General features: G+C 41.2%; 1 protein-coding gene across 2 annotated transcripts in view; it reads left to right on the top strand.

The window, feature by feature from the left end:
* Positions 1–21082, top strand: part of brip1 (BRCA1 interacting helicase 1) — a 46898-nt gene that overhangs the window by 25555 nt on the left and 261 nt on the right. For both annotated transcript variants that reach the window (XM_051398071.1, XM_051398072.1), the window contains exons 15-20: positions 5938–6097; positions 6424–6545; positions 17534–17646; positions 17739–17821; positions 17944–18261; positions 19990–21082. The exon at positions 19990–21082 is cut by the window's right edge and continues 261 nt beyond it. In XM_051398071.1, the coding sequence (XP_051254031.1) occupies positions 5938–6097; positions 6424–6545; positions 17534–17646; positions 17739–17821; positions 17944–18261; positions 19990–20660 (1467 nt within the window). In that variant the 3' untranslated portion in view covers positions 20661–21082. The remainder of the gene's footprint in view (positions 1–5937; positions 6098–6423; positions 6546–17533; positions 17647–17738; positions 17822–17943; positions 18262–19989) is intronic.

Raw genomic sequence — 21082 nt, 5'->3', positions numbered from 1 at the left:
AATCCAGAAGATTCATCTTTACAAATATTTATATATTATAAATATAATATATTTCATATTATTTGCCGCCATGTTATAAAACCTCCACATTTTCTAATAATATGATTTTGTTATATCATGTGTCCAATAGCAACATTAACAATCTTTATTTTCAATGCATTTGATCGACATTCTGTTATATTTCACATCTAACGGTTCTCACACTGTCGATTGTAGAGCAGTGATCATTTTATTAATAAATACTACTGTATTTTAATACACAGTGTATAAACTGATGTATAAATTGTGATCATAAATTATAATGATCTGAAACCCTCCCATATGTATAGGTAAGGACTGTTAACGTCCGATCAAATAGGTATGAGATATATATTTAAAGAATAAAAAGAAAGTCCTATCAGTGACTGTCTTCTTCTCTGGGCAGCAGGCAGTGTTTTTGCAGCGTTCCGTTGTCACCACCAGTGTGACTGGGATGTGTAGAGCAGCAGACAAGGGAAGAGTGGCAGGCCAGAGGTGGCAGGTGGCTTCTTGCCACCAGTCCTGGCGTGATGGTTGCTGTGATATTTTGGGGCTGAATAATTTAAACCGCAACAACACGTCTCCCCTCGCCACTGCGAAATGTGGCTCCTGGCTGCATGTTTCATTAATGCCGTCGCCTCTAAACCCCTTCCATAATTCAGCAGGCACTGGAGGAGCTGCAATGTGTCGCCACACAGCTCAGTGACACCAGGGACGCAGGGAAGGAGATAGAGAGAGGCCGGATGCAGAGGAGGTGAAAGATGGGGAAGATAGTAAGGGGTGGAAGAGAGGGGAAGTGTAAAAGTGCGAGAAAGACTACAGTTCACTGCTTCTATCTAGTTGTTTCACCACCCTGTCCCAATTGGCAGAAAGACCTGGCCCAGTTTACCGTGTCACTGGCAGAGGCTGAGCATTGAACCTACCATGCCTAGAAAGGGCAATGAATTATTCACACTTTGTTGTGTCCTCTTATGTGCTAAATACTGCTCATTCCCATTTATGTTGCCTGGGCATCATAACCGCTTCTTTTAAGATCTCTTGTTAAGGACAAATCTTCTGAAAACAACTAGAATAATAGCTTATGTTTCAGAGATACACTGAACTCCTGTACAGCTTGTAGAGCTTTAGTGTAATGTCCATTCATCTCAGGCAAGTAGAAGTAATTGTGGTGCAATATGCCTACAAAATAAAGCCTGTATATGTGTAAATTAAGTGGTACTTTCCTGATAATACTTTATTTCAGACATTATACATTTTCAGAAATATATACATTTCTAGAATACAATGAAATATAATTACCTCTTCCAAGGAGGTTATGTTTTCGGTATTGTTTGTGGGTTTGTTTTTTTGTCTGTCAGCAGTATTACTGAAAAACTACAGGTCCGATTATCATGAAACTTGGTGGCAGGGTGTAGCAACCCATTCAGTTTTGGAGCAGATCCTAATCACGGGACACATACACAAATTACTTTTCACTTTCCTTTTGCAAAATTAACTGAATTTGTTTTGCACGCGTAAGCTGGTTGTAATTGAAGTGAATGTTGTGCCATGACTAAACATACAAAAGAACACCTCAAACAAATGCTGCAGGTATGTATCAAACAAGTAATCAGGAATGTGATGTTTCTGGATTAGTCCAGAACTCGTGGTAATTTAAGTGACTGGTGTGCATATTATAGAAGACTGGACTATTGGCCTTGGTGGAGGTCTGCACTCGCTGAGTGCTTTTCTACTTTATCGTTCATTAGCTATCTAGCAAAATTTACTAGTTTACTATTTTTATGGCAGCCTCAGAATGTTAAATAGGCAGGCCTTGAATAACCGCTACCTGCTATTTTAATTTTTTTTGTCTTGAAATTATGCAAAGAGGTGTGTAGTTGAGCATTTATATTGACATTTTATAGCCCAACCCAGTCTTCCAGCTAAACACCAGGTCTCTGTCAGATGTTGTCCCTAAATTATTCATGAAGGTGCTCATGTCTGTAATTTTTGTCTTTAATTTCTGTGTTGAGTGTCTAACACTCACATGGCTGAAAGCCTTTGCTGAAGGTGCTAAAGATCTGTTTGACTGCACAATAAAACGCTCGGCTTCACACCTACATTATCCATGCAGTTTGATTTATCAGACCAGTCTTGTGATCTACATGTACATGGCCTACATCAGTGCTGGCTGTTGCAATACAAGTAACACCTCGAATGTAATGCAAATCACCAACCTGCAAATATCACTGTCCATACTAACACGGATAAAAATACTTATTATGTTCAGTGGATTCAATTTGTGCTCCTGTGTTGAATTCTACTATGTTGTTAGTGTACCTAATTCTTCACCCACAAAAGTGGTATTTATTTCAGGTCTGTTGTTTCAGATTATGCACTGTTTTCCCGGTTTATTAGGTACACCCCCGTCCATCATCCAAATTATACCTTTTAAGGACTCATGTATATTGTGGCCAAGCGGTATAGTCAACTAGGGAGCACAGTGTTTCTAGTTAAAACTCAACTGTGGAGTGCAGTTGAGTGACTGGATGAATCAAGAATACTTTTTTTCCCTTTGAGAATCTCTGAAACTCCTTGAAAATCCTTGAAACTCTGCCTGGGGACAACAGGTCATGCTGAGGCCTCCTGGGACAAACCAGTGTGGGATCAGAGGAGTCATTAAAAGACCCCTTTAGAACTATGCTTGCCTATATTAGGGAACTTGGGCCCTCTCCTGGAGCAAGGCCTGTAAGGGCTGCATGCTCTTGAGTCTACTGGCCTGGCCTGAACTCACTAGGCCCTGAAGAAATAACAATGTCTCCAATTGTGTGGCATGCAATAGCACAAGCTTTGCCATGCCAACCCCTAGCAAAGATAACGCACTCTTGGGGCCTGGAATGTCACCTCTCCGGTGGGAAAGGTGCTGGAGTTAATGCCATACTGGAAACATATAGTTGAGCTTGCCACTACACAGTGGCATCCGGGGCTCTCCTTTCCCGGAGATGCCAAGTGAGAAGTGGCATGCAGGTTTTGGAATACTGAGGCACCGATGGTTGAGTTCCAATTCACCTCTGTGCAGTTGAGTGTCACCGGCAGGATTGTTGTTTGACAATTTGAACTATTGGTTCAGTGTTTCCCCTGGAATTTTTTTCAGCAGCGTTGCTGTTGTGCACACTATCGGGCATGTGGAGTAGCTTTCCTAGGTTTGTGGAAGATTTAGGCGCACATAGGTGGAGTGAAGAGCAGACCTATGTTTTGAGTACCACATGGCGATGGCTTGGATCATGTGACTGGGATTCTGCTTTACAAACCCGGCAAACCCAAACATGCAGTGAGGGTGAACTGGGAATGTCTTGCAGAAGGAACCTGTCTGCAAGTCCTCCAACTTATTTATACTTTATTCACAATCTGGTCCTCACCTAAAATTACCTTAGCTGTTAAAGGTATTCTCTGCTAAAAATACACTTAATAACCTTTTCTGCCAATGATGAAATGAAAAAAAGTTTGGCGTAAATAATGTTCTGCAGATATGATTGGCTATGATTGGCTTCAAGACACGATCCTTGATTCTGTCTTTACTGACCATGTCATTAACTTCCATCAGTGAGTGCATTTTTCCTCCGTACTCGTTGCCTTGTGGAATCAGCTCCTTTCCAAATGCAGCCTGGCAGATAATGGCTGTTTTGTTTAGTGGTAGATCTGCCTAAAGTACATAAGATGAATTATTCATCTCCCGCTCAAGATTTCACTGGAAAGCAATTGCAGGACAAACAGTTTGCTGAGTTGAAGAGGCACGTAAGGGGGGTCCTTGTCGATGTAACACTGCATATTCAGTGAATGTGCCATGTTTTATTGATGCAAACGTCCCGGCCTCACTAGCTTGAGGAGGCACCAACCTGATGAAATCTTCCCCATGCTTCATTTCACAACTACGAGGCAATCACACTGGCATGCAAGAAACTATCAACGCTCTCATGCTGTTTCATTTCCCTGTCTGCCTTCGCTGGTTGCCTCTGTACTGCACAAAACCTGCAGAGTAGATGTCTGTTCAGCTTGGTGTGGTGTTTGGAGGAATACTTGAACTGGGTGTTCATGCAGGTAAACAGAATAGGTGTACTGTTACATCAGGCTCAGACTTTACAGGTTGACACTATTTGCCTGTTGAGAAGTTTCCTGCTGACTACAAGAAGAACTTCTACTTGACCCTTCTAACACATTTCCAATCCAGTGAAGCTGCTCTTTTATTGTGAAGCCATGCTTATTCAAGGATATAATCTGCACGGCACAGACATGAGTGGGGCCATGCTAGGATGAAGGCTTTTAGATCAATGTGCCTCCCCTGAGAGCTGCTGACTTTTTGCACTAACAATAGTACAGGAACAGTGATTTTATTACAGAGGGGGTTTAAACACATCAGCTATCTGCCAGGTGCAGGTAAAGAAAAGAAATCCAAGCTGTTTGAAGACACAGAAGCAAACATAGGCTAAATGCTTCCTGTTCTTTGTTGCAAGCTTTATTTTTCTGAATTGGAAAGTGTCATAATGTGTTACAGTGCCATGTCTTACAGTAACTTACATGGCCTACAGTTTTACAGCTTCTGAAGATGTAGACCTTCTGCTTTCTCATGACATGCAGTTACATTTGGCCCACTGCCACACAGTATTTCCTTGAAAAAGCTGTTTCTTGTCTTCTTTTTCTTTTGGTTGTAGGTTGTATTTGTCTTTATTTAAACCAACTTCCGACCTTCAAAATATCCCATATCATCAACCCATCACACCTACTGTCTTTTCACTATACTGATTGTGTAATTTACTAGGTACTAGTCAAATTAAACACATTCACATTACCAAATGAACACCATCCTTGTTAGTCTGTTTTAACAGTAAGCTGATTCTAAGCAAACCCTCACATAATAATGGTAATCCATCCAGTAGTTATTGAGATAATTCAGTTTAGACCATAGACAGTATATCAAGTGGACACAGCTTCCAGGTCTGTGAACTGAAGCCACGCACAAGTGTCTTAAACATGTATACTATGTAATAGACAGCACGAGGCAGCTCCACTGACTGCAAAAAAGTCAGATAGTATGTAGTCTTATGGAGGAATGACCCTACTTCTCACTTGATTTATTAACTCAGTAAACAGTTTCCTAATGAGTTTATGGTCTTCTGCTATACAGCATTATGTTTGTTACTTTGTTACGCCTAAAATAGACGATAAAGTAGGGTATACTTTAGGGCGTGGCTACCTTGTGTTTGACAAGACATTCTCTGTGGGTCCGTTCAGCTCAACGCACCACACTCAGATCAAACTGTCAAACTGTTATATTTTAGTGTACTGTTTAGCTGTAATACAAGAACATGTGTGACTTAGTGAACTGTCATTGTTTCCTGCTACGGATGACTTGAAAGTGTGCATCCAATGAGTGCAACTTAACACGCAGTACATCACTGCTGCTGGCTCCGAAAACCCAACATGGTGACGACCATAATGCCAAACTCTAGACTTCAAACCAGTGGATGACATCACAACAGGTTTACATTTGGTCTAGATCAAAGTGATGGACAGACTGACATTGCCATCCATACTGTTGAGCCATGCTGCTAGCATGGCTAATGAAAACCTAGGTTTACTCTGGCGTGTCAAGCAGATGAAGATATGCAGCGATCATTTATCATATATGCCAGCTCACGTACTATATTGTAGACAGTAGTTTGCCCAACTATTATACTACAAAAACATTGCTTTAGTTTGCGAAGATGCAAGCAGGGTGTGTTCACCATGAGAGTCTTCTGTAGGAGAGAACAATCCCAAAGTGTCTGCTCTTAGTTAGCCATGTTGTCTCATGATTCAGATTTAATGTGATCAATTTCTACTTTTTCAAGAAAACCTAGGCAAACCTTTATATTTCCAACATGCCTCCTGTGATTTGATCAGATGCTGGACAAGCTGCGAGACAGATGGACCAAGACTGGTCTGTGGGAGAAGCTAGAGCAACAGAAAGCTGTGATCACAGAGCCCCGCGGTGGTGGCAAAGGGGATTTTGATGATCTGCTTCAGACGTACTACGATGCCATCAAATACTGTGATGACAGAGGTGAGACTGTTAAACATCATGCTTACCTTTGGACCAGCTCCTGGTCTTGCTATATCACTCTAAAGCAGCATGATTGGTGCTCTGTTCTCAGTTAATTAGTGCTGCAATAGATTATTTGATCTAGTCTAGTTTTCACACTCTAGACATTTTTGTTTCCAGAATGGTAATGTTGCTTCTCAACTTAAGTTGTCATTTGTACAACTGCTTCAGTGCTGACATCATCTTCATTTTCAACAGAATGGTTATAGTAATTGTTTGGAGTTCTACTGCATGCTACTTGTCATTTACTGTAATGATATATGCTGTATGTGATTTCTTTGTTATAGATGGTGCACTGCTGATAGCTGTCTGTAGGGGTAAAGTGAGTGAAGGACTAGATTTCACAGATGACAATGCCAGGGCAGTGGTCACCATTGGAATTCCCTTCCCAAACATCAAAGACCTCCAGGTAAATAGATTCACAACAGTCTGCAGATATTCTGCCCAAACTCTTGGAGATTTACATGTTGGATAAGTGGTTTAGACCAGTTTAACTTTAACTTAGCATAAAGACTGGAGAAGGGTGAAACAATGAACCTTCCAAAGGTTAAAAAAATCAGCCTAACAGTACCTCTCAAGCTCACTAATTAATGAATTCATTAACCAATGGTTCATAGGTTGTTTAATATTTAAACAGGTAAATGTATGGTTTTATTGGTGGTTATGGCTAGGGGAAGTGACTTGTGACGGTTACTTCACAACAGTTCGGTGCTCTGCAAACCTCTGATTTAGATAATGTCGTTAAACTGGAGATTAATTTAGAGCCTGACTGTGTCCAGCATGGTGGAATTAGTGGAACTTTTGTTTACAGATATCTAAATACAGGAAAGGAGAAAGTTGACCATGGTTCTGATAGAGCTGAGAAAAAAATGGGCGGGACTTATGAAGGGTCAACTATCATACTCCCAAAGCTATAAAAATGTGTGCATCTGTAAGCTACGATTGTGTAACAAATTGAAATAGAAATTCTTTACAAAATGGTAGCCAAAAGAGACAGTACCTCGTGGTGTACAGGACCAAATATCTGTGTGGTATTGGGCAACCTGTACTGTCAAAAATGGGTGCTAGACATGGCTTTCCTAACACTGACTTGCATTTCAGCAAAGCTGTGCCAGACATGACCAAATGTTACACACTAGATGAACTACTGTAGACTAACGTGGTGTAGACCAAATATGTCTGGTATCTTAACCAGTGGAAATCACTACATGCTTTAAAAGGTTCACCATTTTCATGGAACTTCTCATCTTTAAAGATTCCGCTACAAATGCATCATCTAAAGTACATCTCTATCTGCAGATTGAAGTTGCTGCCTGTAGAAATCGTAACTTTATTACTTTGACGATGCTGTACTGGTGTTGTTAAAACTGGTATCATGATAACATTAGTCTAAGCAGTGTCTGTAAAATGACTTCATTTCTTTTGGCCAAGACCAATGTTTTGGATACCGTGAACACAAAAACATATCTCACAGACATACTCATGCACAAACACACACACACACACACACACACACACACACACACACACACACACAAACCCACACCAAATAAGAGCATCTCTTTTTGGTGATCCGTAAAAAAAATCCCAAAGCGATGTTGCTGTGTCTGCCCCATCCTTAGCAGATAAAGTTGACCTTTAAGTTTGACTCTCTCCCCGCCTCCCACCTCTCCTCCCCTTTACTCCTCCACATCCTCCTGTCAGAGCACGACGAAGCTTTCACTAACCTGTTCTGTCAGTGTGGCAAGATGTGTGGGTGATTGAAGCTTCCCAGACCCTTTCACCTTAGCCAAAGCTGTCAGTTTCACCACTGTCAGCTCTCAGGGCATTGCTTCGTCTTTCTTACCAGATTTCTTTTTTTAATTTACTATTTTTGTGTGAGCCCAAGCTGTTGTTAGCTGATATTTTGTGCCTGATGGTAGCACTAGATCAAAAAGTTTAACATTGTGTGAAAATATTTTTTTGTTACACTGCCATAGAACTGCCATAGAACACTGAAACACTTCCCCAATACCCAGTAACTAGTGAAAAATTAATTTTATGGACTGGGAACAGTTCTTGATGTTTCACCCCGACCACCGAAGACCATGACCAAGACCAACCACATTAGAATCTCATCTACCTATTATTATGTCACCTGGGTTACAATAGGAGATCAAGCAAACATATCTCATGGAAATATCAGACTTTTAAATGAAGAAAAAAAGTACTCTAATGACAAAATAAAATTTGCTAAGAACGTGTGTGTTTTGCAGCAGTCTAGTTCAATAGCACTAAACTAGACTGGAAGGAGGCTAAATAGCTTAACCCAACATATTTAAAGGATAAGTCTGGGGATGTTATAATAATGTAATATTTTTCCATGAAAACACCAAAGCCAACAATGAATGTATCCTGATAACAAGTATTGCTAGCAGTGTCCCTCTGTGCCATATAGCTCCATTGTTGTCCCATGAAATACTCAATAGAGCACTACATGGATTAATCCGCAGTTGAAAATAGTCCCCAACAAATGCATTATTTCCTCTTGTTTGAGTAAGGTTTGTTAAATACTACAGCGTGAAATTACTAAGGCTTTTTAAAAATGAAAACTATGTATTTGTTACTCTTGGTTAAGATCTACATCTTCAGTAGGAACCAGTGGGTGCCAAGGTTGAGTGTCACAGACAGGGTAGGGAAGTCAGAAAATATAGATGAAGTAACACATTGTCTGTTATGGGGTTTTAAAGATTTTGTACTTGCTTTGGTATTGGAAAAGGAATAATCAGATCCTTGTGGTAGACTTTTCAAAGGATGCAGTAGCTTACAGTGTTTTACATTATATGGTGTTATTTTATTCATCTGGTTGACACAATAACAGGACAAACACAAAAATAAGACAGTAAATACACAAAAGAACAATTACATGTCATCATTAAGACAAATAGCCCTGTTTCTTTATTTAAAGTCAATGTACATTATCATGAAAGTGATGCTTTGGTGTAACCCTGCTGCATTAAGCCTGTAAAATAATGTGCCTGATGTGGGATAAAACAGGAGATGAGTGGCTGGAGCAGAACACCAGGGGGAGGTTTGAGGAAGCCAAAGCTAGTTAGGGCCAAGCTGGAGCAGACCACGCGTGAAGAGACTGTGCATTTCTAATGACATATTCTATGCTCCACATCAACAGCCTTTGTTTATTTGCTACACGTGCTCTGCTCCTCAGAGAGCTCGCCATCTTCTGCCACATCTCTTGTCATGATTGTGGCTGCTGTAGGATCAGGAAGGCAAAGCTGATGGCTGTGACTGCTGACACTTTGACTATGTGCTGCCTTTTAAAGACACGCCTTTTATTTCATTTTTGTCATCGGGCATACTATGCAGGATTTTCCCTGAAAAACCAATGTATAGGCTTTTACAAACAAAGCCTCTCAATCACCACTCGTGTGTTTCAGTGTCTGTATCTGCAGAGACCCTGCAGTCCTCTGCCTGTATTTTCTTATATTGCTGTGTTCCGGACGTTTCTGGGCATCTGCTTTTGGGAAGTTTGCAGGGTCTGGGGTTACCAGGTTACATCGCTGTCTACGTCTCTGCTCCCTGTCTGTTTGACTGAAGACACCTTTGGCAAGGTTGTGCAGGGGCATGGCCGTGTTTATTTGTGCTTTAGAACGTATCTGCTATGAAACAATTAGAAAATAACCAATACATCTCGACCAAAAGTTCTCTCTCTGGCTTACTCGTACCGAGGAGGAGAGGACAGTTTAAATTGCAATGGACAAAGCCTGCATAGTATGCCTTTAAGCTCCATCCTTGACTACCATTAAAATACGTCATCATTTCAATAAGCGAGTAAATAAGAAAATGAACAGAAGAAATTTATATTTTCTGGATATCCAGATCAAGCAGTTTGGACTAAGGGAAGGATGTCTTATGCTTTACCTGTCCTTCCACTTCTTTACTGTTATGACACTTAAACACCATAGAGTGCAAACACGACACAGACAACTTAAACTGAAACTAATTCTCTATTTTATAATAATAATGAATGTATTTCATTTCATTCTCTGCAATTCTGTGCTTTAGAGGTGAGGTGTGTGGAACAGCTGGAGCGGACTGGGGTCTGGGTACGAATAGAAATATCTTGTATCTTTCTATAAATCAGTCAAATGCAGATTGACTGTGTCTCGTCTGTGTGACTCATTGACTGAGAGGAGAAGCGTGGATTTTACTGTTACAGTATTGCTGAGATTTCTTTTTAGATCCATGTCTTTGCATCTTAAAAAGAGATATTGACCACTACTATATACGTCATGAATGTTGGCTCCTGTCAAACTACAGCTAGTAAAAAATATTAATCCTCCATTCTGTAAAACTTATGATACATTTTATTCATCCTGCCTGCAAATGTGATTTTATGGCTTTCGAGCGGAGATTAAGACATTATGCCTCCCAAAGGTAATATTTAATTTAGAAATGTATGTTGGATTTAATTAGTTAGTATAGGTGCTTATGATCAGACGTAACAGACCATGCCTGTAACATCCCAGATTCTAGTCTCCATTTTCTACTCTGTACTTGTCCTTTCCTCCTCCTGTTATCTCCTCTTTCAGTGGCAGAGGCAGTGTGGCCCCCAGAGAAACCCTGGGGGCTGTAAAGGTCTTTGAGCTAACCCCTATTACACTGCTGAGAGGATGGGGACACTGACACTAATGACTGTCAAAGCCATGCAGCTAGCCCTTGTAGCATGCTGAACTAGCACAGATACTGCTGCAGCACATTCTCTCTCTCACACACACGCCGCCCACACACACACACACACACACACACACACACACACACACACACACACACACACACACACACACACACACACACACAGGCACATGTAATGGTGCATCCACTACTGGATAGTCAATACTAGAAAAGGACTTCAGGATTCTGTTTACCCTCACTTTGGTCATCATATTTCTGAGTAATGATGCATTGTTCTGTATGGTTCTATATTGGGATCTATACTAGGTGCGTTTTTAGACTCCTGATGCAACTGAAAAGTGTTGCATTATTGAAACTGCGTGTTCTAGAAACACTGGATTGGGCTTTGTTATGTTGTAATGGTGAAAGAAAAAGGGTTGATTTCCAAGTGCCACAAACTGTAACCGTTAAAATTGTTGGCATTAATGGCCACCACAGTAAAGTTTAACTTTTGGAGCCCTGCCTCCAAAGCTCCAAAAGAAAAGTTTTGATGCCAAAAGAAAAGTTTTGATGCATCACCTCAGATAGTCTTGCGATACCAGATGATCGAAGATCTCAGCGCCAACCAATCGTCTGGGGATTTCTAAATGTAAAGTAGTTGCTTCAACAGCGGCGAGAACGTCCGAGGACACCACTCACTACAAGGAAACACCTTACCTGAAAATCTGCTGTCCCCCATTCTACTCCTTAGTGAAACAAACTGGAGGTATAGCGACTCACTTTGTAATATGGAAAGAGCTTTTTAAAACATTGAAAATGGATGTCCCAAGCAACGTTATATGGTACGACAGTGTTTACATGCACACAATTCTGCACCGCCCTGAAGATTGTAATGCAGGTTGTTTTTAATCTCTGCAATTGTTTCCACCCAGTTTCAGCAACGAAAGCTGAAATAAAAGCCCTCAGTCTTTGTTTGAAAACAAACAAACCTGTCCACAGACATAATTTCTTCTTCTGAGAGTTTTCTTTTTTTTGGATTTGGAGTCCATAGCTAGCCTAGCTAGAGAGACTCCAGACTAGCAGTCACTGCTATGGAGGTTTGGCAAAATGTAGAAAAGGGCAGTGGGTCAGGATGTAACGTATGATGCAGATTTTAGTTGTCAAAATGTTAAAAGTGTGTATCAATTTTTACAATTGAATGTAAAAGAATGTTAAGGCCTACAACAATGGGGAAATGTTATTTCCATATCATTCTTTGTCAAAGCCACAGGGAGCCACTGGAGTCGGGCTCAATAGCTACATGTGGCTCAGGAGCTGCAGGTTGCCTAACCCTGGTTTAGAGACTGTCTTGTGAGTCCACTCTTGATCAATTCAGTGACTACATTATGGTCTAAACAACTGCATCTCAAACTACATACATGGCTAATATATATAATATATGATATAGCTCTCTCTGCTATGTTTCTCTGCAGGTTAAACTGGATTTCATAAGTGTAATAATTCCTTCTGGCGGTCTTAATGCTGTGAGCCTCTGTTGCATTATACTGTGGGAAACCCTACATTTTTCAACACACCAGTAGCTGTAATGTTTCTTATTTTTACAGTGTTAATGTGTCAGGGGTTATTTTTCACCTGCATGAACGCTTTGTATTATCACCTTGTCATATTTACACCCTATGTCTTGCGTTGAAAATGGTTTCCTTAGTACACACATACACACCTGTGACTTACATGTGTTCTTACATTGTCACTTCTATGCGCTAGTGCTAACATGTGCACATTCTCATAAGAGCACACATGGACCCAGACATATTAATTCATTCATTCTATGCCACACTCACACGGCAGCACCCCATTGCTAGGATAAGAGGTGTAAGCCCAGCTTCTCTCCATTTAAACTACCCCAGCACTTTAGATGCCTGCACGGCCTGCATTCCCAGACAGGCATAACTCTCAGACGCTACAGCCTAAGCACATAGCATGGCATTTTACTGGCCTGTTGTGTTATTGTGACAAAGATCAAAGGTTGAACTTGAAAAGTCCTCTGCGGAGAAAGCCCTGCCAAAGGTGGAATTACATTTATGTTGAGTTTTTCCAATGGCATGTTTTACAGTGAACAGTCACGTCCTGCGTGAGTGAGTCAAACAATAAGTGGCTTTAACAAGCAATAAAAAGACACTTACAACTGATAAAGCATTTCTCTTAGTTTAATGAAGGGCTCAGCCAACCTCTTGCTGCTGCCCTTTATTAAAGACCTTGCAAGCATGTAAAATGGATGGATAAAGGGGATTTTGGAGGAATGTTGAAGAGTTTATGGAAATCGTCAAGAAGAGACGGTGATGAATGCTCCAGGCACACTGTACATATGGCTTTATCATCAGCCACTGAAGGAAAGCTATATAATACATGATCACCACTTGTACTGTCCTTGTCAGCACCACAGGCCAGCTTTAGAAAGAGCTCTTAGTCAACATTCTTTTTAGCTGATGCGTGTTCCATCCTTCATTTACCCGTTACCCTTTATTTACGCCCTGGTTCTCACATAATTCATTACTGTGGCTGGGTATTGTTTAAAATTGATTTCATACTATTTCTGACCAATACAAAGTTTTAATACGCATACCAAAACGATTTGTATTGCTAGAGCTGCAGCGATTAGTTGATTAATTGATTATTGGGCAGCTATTAAATTAATGATTTCAGTTTCTCAAATGTGAATATTTCCTGATTTCTTTAGATCTTTATGACAGTGTGCTCTGCAGCTTATACATATATACAATCATCTTCTTGATTTAAAATACATGAAATTCATTGTTTTAACACCCTTACAGCACCAACACATTCCATCATTTCCTATCAGCTCACTGTCAGTGTTCTGAACTGAATATCTTTGGGTTGTTGACAAAACAAGACATTTGTTGATGTCACCTTGGGCTTTGGGAAACACAATTCACATTTTTCCTACTTATTATAATACCTTAGTTTCAGATATAAATGTGTTTTTTACAACTTTTTCATTTAGAAAAGAAGCCAAAGATTATATAAGGAGGCTATGAATCTAACCAGGAATTCAATTCAAGCTTTCTGTCCCTGACAGTTTTCAATACGTGGTGCTCTGCATACAGTGTGTTTCAGTCGGTACCATAGGAGCATTGAGGTTTGTTACCAGGGCTGTAGTCAAAACCACATAAGTCAAATTTAAATAAGTCCAGGCAGTTTTGAAATCAAGTCAAGACAGGGTCCAAAATGGTCCTTGTCTGAATAAAGACTGAGTCTTTTTGAGATAAGATAGACTTTATTGGTCCCACACTGGGGAAATTCACTCGCTACAGCAGCTCCAGGTACAACACACAACAGATATACACTCTAAATAAAAACAGAATAGAGAAATACAAGACAAAGAGAATAAATAGAAGAAAAGTTGTATGTACACTGTATGCAGCTTTTTATACAGATGTGATTGATAGGGAATATTGCATATGGGCTCAAGACAAAGAGCAAAGAACAAACCTGTGACCATTCGGTATTCTTCATATTTTTGTCTTAATGTTGTTCATGATTTTTATTTTATTATTTATCTATACTATAGTATAGATTATTATAGTTTGATCAAATCAGATAGTTTGTGTTATAAGCAAACTGGACGTGGTCTAGACTGATGGCTGAGAACTAGACAATTTGGAATCAGAATATCCATTAATTACACAGAGACCAGTTAGAACACCCATAAGACTGAGACAAGTCTGAGTCAAATCACTTACAGGACTGAGACATGTTGAAGTCCACAACACCGAGACGAGTCAGAGAACACCAATGATTTAGTAAACAACCCTAGCTAAATTGCCAAAACACCCACAAGACTGAAATAACTCTAAAAACAAAAACCTAAAAAACCTTTCTTGAGACTGAGATCCAACAGTTCTACAACCATGTTCGAGTCCCTATCCATTGCCACTCAGAATGGATGCTGTTTGAAACAGTAAACTTGATATGTACGGTTTAATTTGTCTTCATTGATGGCCCAAGTTAAGTGGACTTTTTAGCGGAACATTAAAATCAACTATCAAAGAGCAACTAGGATTCTGTGTGTAGCCTTAGTGTGAGCTGATCCATAAGCATGTTGGAAAGCAGTGTGATAGTCTAATGCCCTTGTGAGTGTGTGTGTGTGTGTGTGTGTGTGTGTGTGTGTGTGTGTGTGTGTGTGTGTGTGTGTGTGTGCGTGTGCGCACACACATGTGGACACTCACACATGTGGACACTGTCTTCAAGACGAGCCACTCAGCTGTCAGCTCAGTCTTATGTGGCAGATGAGGCGCTCAGCAATCTCAGTGACAGGCACAAGATGTCCCGGACTGCCAGGGGCGGGCACACTGACACTGACGCGCACACACACACACACACACACACACCCTGCGTAAAATGCAGCTCAAACAGATGCGCTCAGCTGCGAATCATGCCTAGTGGTCAAATATATGTTTTTAGGGATGAACAGGTAGCTGTAGAGGACAAGGCCAAAGCAAGCGAGTGATCTCTTGACATTTTAACTAATCCCTTCTAGCTTGTGGTTTCTTGCACATTTGCGGATTTGCTAGCAGCCAGAATTGGCTTTTTCACATATGCAAGCTGTCATGTTAGATTGGACAGTGACATGGTTCAGACCAGGGATGTGATGGCTCGAACGCTGAAACAGACTGTGATTGGATTTAGATGACACCGCCGGCTCGGGGCTACTGGCCTTTCTGTTCAAGCTGTGGGTTTAGAAGTAGATTCTTTAACTGCTCTGGTGTCTCATACATTGGCAAACAGCTCACCATGAAGCCAGCAGCATTAACAAGACATCCTGTGATATGGCTATATGACCATTGACAGCCTGCACTACTTTTGAATTTACGCAGATAAAACCTGTTATTTTAAATCTCCTGACCTGCCTGCCTTCATTATTCATGCTATAAAAGTCTTCCAGTGTTGAGGTTTCCTGTGGTAGCAGGTGTTGCTCAGTTGTTTGTATGCTTCTTAGGTGAGGTGTTATTAGTCATAGTCCAACTTTGGGGTGACATTTGTGGTTTCCTGTGACTCCGCTTGTTTGTTTATGTACACAAGCCCAGAGAGGCCACAGTGGCATTGCGTGATACGCGTGAGGGAACAGGCTGTACCTGCCACGGCCCCGTGTTTGGTGGCTCAGGGCGAACACACGGTACCTGTCAAAAGCAGTTAAAGCCCCGTTCAGCAAGCTGCCCTGCATGGCATCCCGTCAGACGCCAGCTGAACTTTTCACTTGTCAATTCTGAAAGGTTAGCGCTAAAATCAGCAGCGACAGATGCAAATGGATGGGTGCTTTCCTGGCATTTTTGTGCAGGGATGCTTCATGTCACCTAGACCACCTTGTCTGCCCCCCTCCTTCCTCCACTCTACTCTGTCATGGCCTCTCTTTAGCCCCTCTGTTCCCCTTTCAGAACACATCTGTCTATGAGGGCAGGTATAACCGACCCCTTCAGGTCCTAAGTAGTATTTTTTGGGGTTTTGGTTTGCCCTTGATCCCTCGCCCACTTGGTTTCCCCCTCCATATCCAAGATTAATCCAATTAATTCTCCATCATTAGACATGCGTGAAACCCTTTTTGCCAGGTGCTGCCACAGTTCTAGCTATTGTTTTCTTGAGCAGGTTTTGAGTACAATATGTTCAGTAGCTGTTCGATAGCCAGTAACATCTTTTTTAAAACAATTTTTCTGTGCATTTTACCTTTATTCTGTAATAATGTACAATACAGACAGACTAGAGAGAAGGAGAAGTTGGGTGACATGCCCGATTATATGATATTGCGTCTCAACCAAAAGGCCACAAGGATGCCTTGTGATGCATTTTAATACCTCAAAGTCTTACCCTTATTTGGTAAGTTGTCAACTGAGCATATCTGTTGATGAGATGGTCTTAGAAATATGACTTGTAAATAATGTATGACAAAAAAAGAGAGCTCTCAAAGTTAGTAAATATGCTGCTTGAAAATAAATCTTTTTTTTTTTCTCACTATGAGATCAAGTCCATCATAATTAAAACATGTGGTCAAACTCGTCTTCAGTATATAGTATGAACTTTTTACCTGCGAGGAGGTCATGTATTTGGTGAACTGAATTTGTCGTGCATGAATGGTGTGCCATGACTAAACAATGAAATGTAACAGCCACCTCAAACACCACTGTAGAAACAAATGCATCAGGTATATATAACAAATAAGCAATCAGGAATGTGTTTTTGGAATTCCAGATTTTCCGACCTGCACAAAACTGTTGTAATTAAAGTGAAGGGTGTGTGGATTTGCACATCATAGAAGACTTGACTATTGGCCTTTGTGGAGGTCTACCCTCTCTGAGTGCTGTTCCAGTTCTCTGAATGTTTTTAGTTCTATGTTATCTCTGCTTCACCACTTTGTAATGTCATTATTCCCAAAAGATGATGGAAATGTTGTAATGTGTACCCAGTATTGATTGTGGCTTATAAGTCACATTACTATTTGATGGACTAAAGGAACCAGAAACAACCTTTCCCCCATAATGATGATTTATTTGTATAGTGCCAAATCATAACAGAGGTTATCTGAGGACCCTTTTCAAATAGAGCAGGTCTAGACCATACTCCTTTTATAAAATCAGCAATTCCCATCATGAGACATGCATCCAAAGACTGTCCCACAGATCCTGAATCATCTTTTAATATACCGGCCTGTTTCAGGTGGAACTGAAGATGAAGTACAATGACCAGCACTGCAAGTCCAGAGGTCTTCTTCCAGGCCATCGTTGGTATGAGATTCAGGCCTACAGAGCTCTAAACCAGGCCCTGGGGAGGTAAATCTGTCCTCTACAGCTAGAGTGTTATGGGAGATTTATTTTGGTGCTGTTTGTCCTTTATACCTAAACCCTTACATTTCATTTTACAGGTGCATCCGCCACAGGAATGACTGGGGTGCCCTAATTCTAGTGGATGACCGTTACAGGAATAATCCCAATAAGTACATCACAGGTACTCAGAGTTCATGTGACAAAATGCACAGCCTCTCACCTTGAACACTAGATGGCAATAGTTACCCACTGTAAGGCTTTTAGTAGTGTTTGTCTCTGATGTGTGTGTCTGTGTAATCACAGGTCTGTCTAAATGGGTCCGCCAGCTCGTCCAGCACCACGACACCTTCGGCAACGCCATGCAGTCTCTGGTAGCATTCTCTCAGGTGCAGCAGAAGATGATGGTGGCCCCTGCAGACACTCAGTCCCCCAGTTCTACTCTCTCCTCTCCAAACAGTCACTTGCCAGCAACTGTAGAGGGACAGGGTCTGTCCAAGGCCTCAGAAGCTCAAACACCCTCTTCATCTGATAAACCGCCTGAACCCCAGCAGGACACAAGCCCCTCCATCTTCCGTTTTTTTTCTCGTACGCAGTTGAAAGCTGAACAAAATGAGAAAGAAGGTGAGCTAAAATGTTAAAAAGGGTATTATATCTCAAGACTTATCTAAGGCCCCCCAAAAAACAGTAATTTTATAATTTGGTTGTGTGAAACTGGTCTCTCTACACACTCTCTAGAAAGCCTATTAACAATGTCACTTTTGAGTATTTTAAATCTGAAAGTTTTACCTTTATGGTGAAATAATTGGGACAATTTTGTCTATATGTACTCTAATGTTTTTGTAAAAAAAAATAGGGATAAAAAACTTCCACATCACAGAGAAATAGGGTTGTAGTAAAGTATCAGGCTGATGTCGTTCTGTATCTTTCTAATAGTCAACAAACCCCATGAAAAGACCATAATCATGGTATGGTACCTGGGTGCTGGAAAATGTAGATCTGAAGACCTGGTTTCACATGTATAGTGTCATTTTCACAAAGGTAAACATTACTCAAACAGGAGTAAATAGTGCATTTGTGGGGTACTTTCAAAATCAACTACAGTGTTGTGCGTTTATGGACCACCCAGTGCAACAGTGTGGCTCACTGATGTGTTTTTAATAGCTTTTGGACAACAATGGACTTCTATGCCATAGTTAGAAGCAATTCACTTATGCCTATATTCCTCCTCTGCAAAAGGAGGAATAGTATTTTATTTTAGTGTTAATACAACTATTTCAAAATATTTGATTTTGAGAAGGAAGCAATATTAAAGTTATGTTGCAGTTTGTACAATAAAAATTGAGGTAATTAAAAAAGTAATGGAAACACCTGGAATTTGATTAAAATTACCAAATATCCTGGAAATAATCTTTTATTGTATATCTATTGTCTATTGTATTTCAGCCTCTCACTTCGAGTGTTCAATTCAAGGCTAGGCCTACCGGTACATTATATAACTCCTGGAAAATGTCCTGGAAAGGTCCTGGAAAATGATGTCTTAAAAAGAGTGGGAACCCTGTTAGGTGCATTCATAAGTAGGGGAAAATACCGCTTTAATATGTCAATTCTACTACTAGTATCTGCTTTCATTCTGGTTAATTGATGACAGTGATGTGATAACGTTGTTTCTCTAAAGTGGATAAGGTTTTGCTTAATAAGTACATCAGGAGTTTATCCAATAGAATTTTTTCTGTCTGTGACCTGGTCGGACTCCCTTCTCTTCCTTCATAAATTTCAAGCAGCGCTGTTTTTAAAAGAAAGCGATCAAAAGGTGCATGTCATTTCTGCACTCAAGGATGTATGAGCATGACATCACCACGGGAAAATATGCTTAGGTGACGTGTTTGCACATTGCCTCGGCGAGCACCCATTGTCTTGGGGCGGTGGGGTCATGACGAGGTTGAGCTGTTTTCCCAGTTGAATCGGGGTTTGGTGGATAGGGGTGGTAGCGGAGCAGTAGCACACACCCCCTCTACCCCCCTCCACCCACCCCTTGGAGTAGCGGTGGGTGTTGGGGGTGGGGGCCATGGGATCAGTTGAGTGGCTTGCCTCATTACTGTAAGGTCTTTTGCGTGCCTGAGTGGCGCTGGAGCGAGCTGATGAGCAGATGTTGGACTGTTGCTTTTAATTAAATCCCCTTGACCTTTGTTTGGGTTATATTGAGCGTAAGCCCACATTTATATCTTTCTTTATAAAACAGCCACGGCACTCTGCACACCAGTCTCATTTCTTGTTTGCTCTGTTGTCTTTGTCAGAGTATAGCTAGTATAAGGTTAATGTCTGTCCCTATGTCTTGTTTTCTTGATGCAGAATGTTTGAAGACGGTGCAGAGTCCTCCAGCACAGCCCCTGTTGCACCACAGAAGACCGGCACTCCCTCTGTACAGCATTTTCACCCCCAGCCCCGTCAGCAACTTCAAGAAGCCAGTCTTTATTAAAAAAGCACCCAGTAACCCCAGCCAGAAGTTGGCAGCTCCTCTTAAACAAGGGCCTCCAGACAGTTCCAGTGAAATCACAGAGGAACCACACAATCTGGCTCTGGAGCCTTCTTCAGTCACAACCCCTCCCAGATGTGAAAGCGATCCACCCTCAGCCGACAATCCAGAAGAAGACAAAGAGGACGAGGACCAGACCGTCTTCTTTACTCCAGAACTTTTCGAGGGAGAAAGCAATGAAGGCAGCCCAGAGATAGAGGCCAAGTCTCCTCCCAGGATGGGGAGCCCTGCCCTGCTGTCAGAAGAACTTTTTGGCTCTGAGCAGGCCCAAGGGCAGGGGCAAGCCCCTGCTGTTGATGGACAGAGTGCTATATTAGTGAGTGAGGAGAGCACAGAGCTGTCACAGGGACTGAAAGAAGAAATCAGAGGGCAGGAGCAAGGTGAGGAGGGAGAGCAGGTGGATAACCAGAGCAGGCAGGCAGACAATAAGCTTCGCAGGTTGTCCAGGTCCAGGCAGAAAGCTCCCTCCACTCCAACAGGTAACTAACAACCTGGGACCTAGAAATGTTGTGAAAAAAGCAGAATGTCTTGAATGCAAATAACATGTTTAGTATGCATTATGGTGGCCAAAGTTTTCCCACCAAATATTAGCAGTAGATGGATATTGAAACAGATTGCAGTGCAATGTAAAACACCCTTCAGTTCAAACCATTGCTGCTTTATTTTTATATCGTATATTCATGTTTCACAATTCATCTTGTAAAGAGTGTAAGTTACAGCTAGCCCACACACTCTTACCATGCAGTACATGATGAGGCTTCAGCCATCTCAGATCAGCTTCTTATTACTGTGACAGCACGTCTTATTAAGGCCATTAAGGCGGGTTCTCAGTTAAAAAGACACAGCCATCCGACATTATTGAAAGTGCAGCACTGATTGAATGTGCATTTTAACAAATCATTAAAATAT

The sequence above is a fragment of the Dicentrarchus labrax genome, unplaced genomic scaffold, assembly GCF_905237075.1.
Source record: "Dicentrarchus labrax unplaced genomic scaffold, dlabrax2021, whole genome shotgun sequence".
NCBI classification, from domain to species: domain Eukaryota; kingdom Metazoa; phylum Chordata; class Actinopteri; family Moronidae; genus Dicentrarchus; species Dicentrarchus labrax.
Note: the sequence above shows the minus strand (reverse complement) of the source record. Positions and strands in the feature narration are given on the sequence as shown.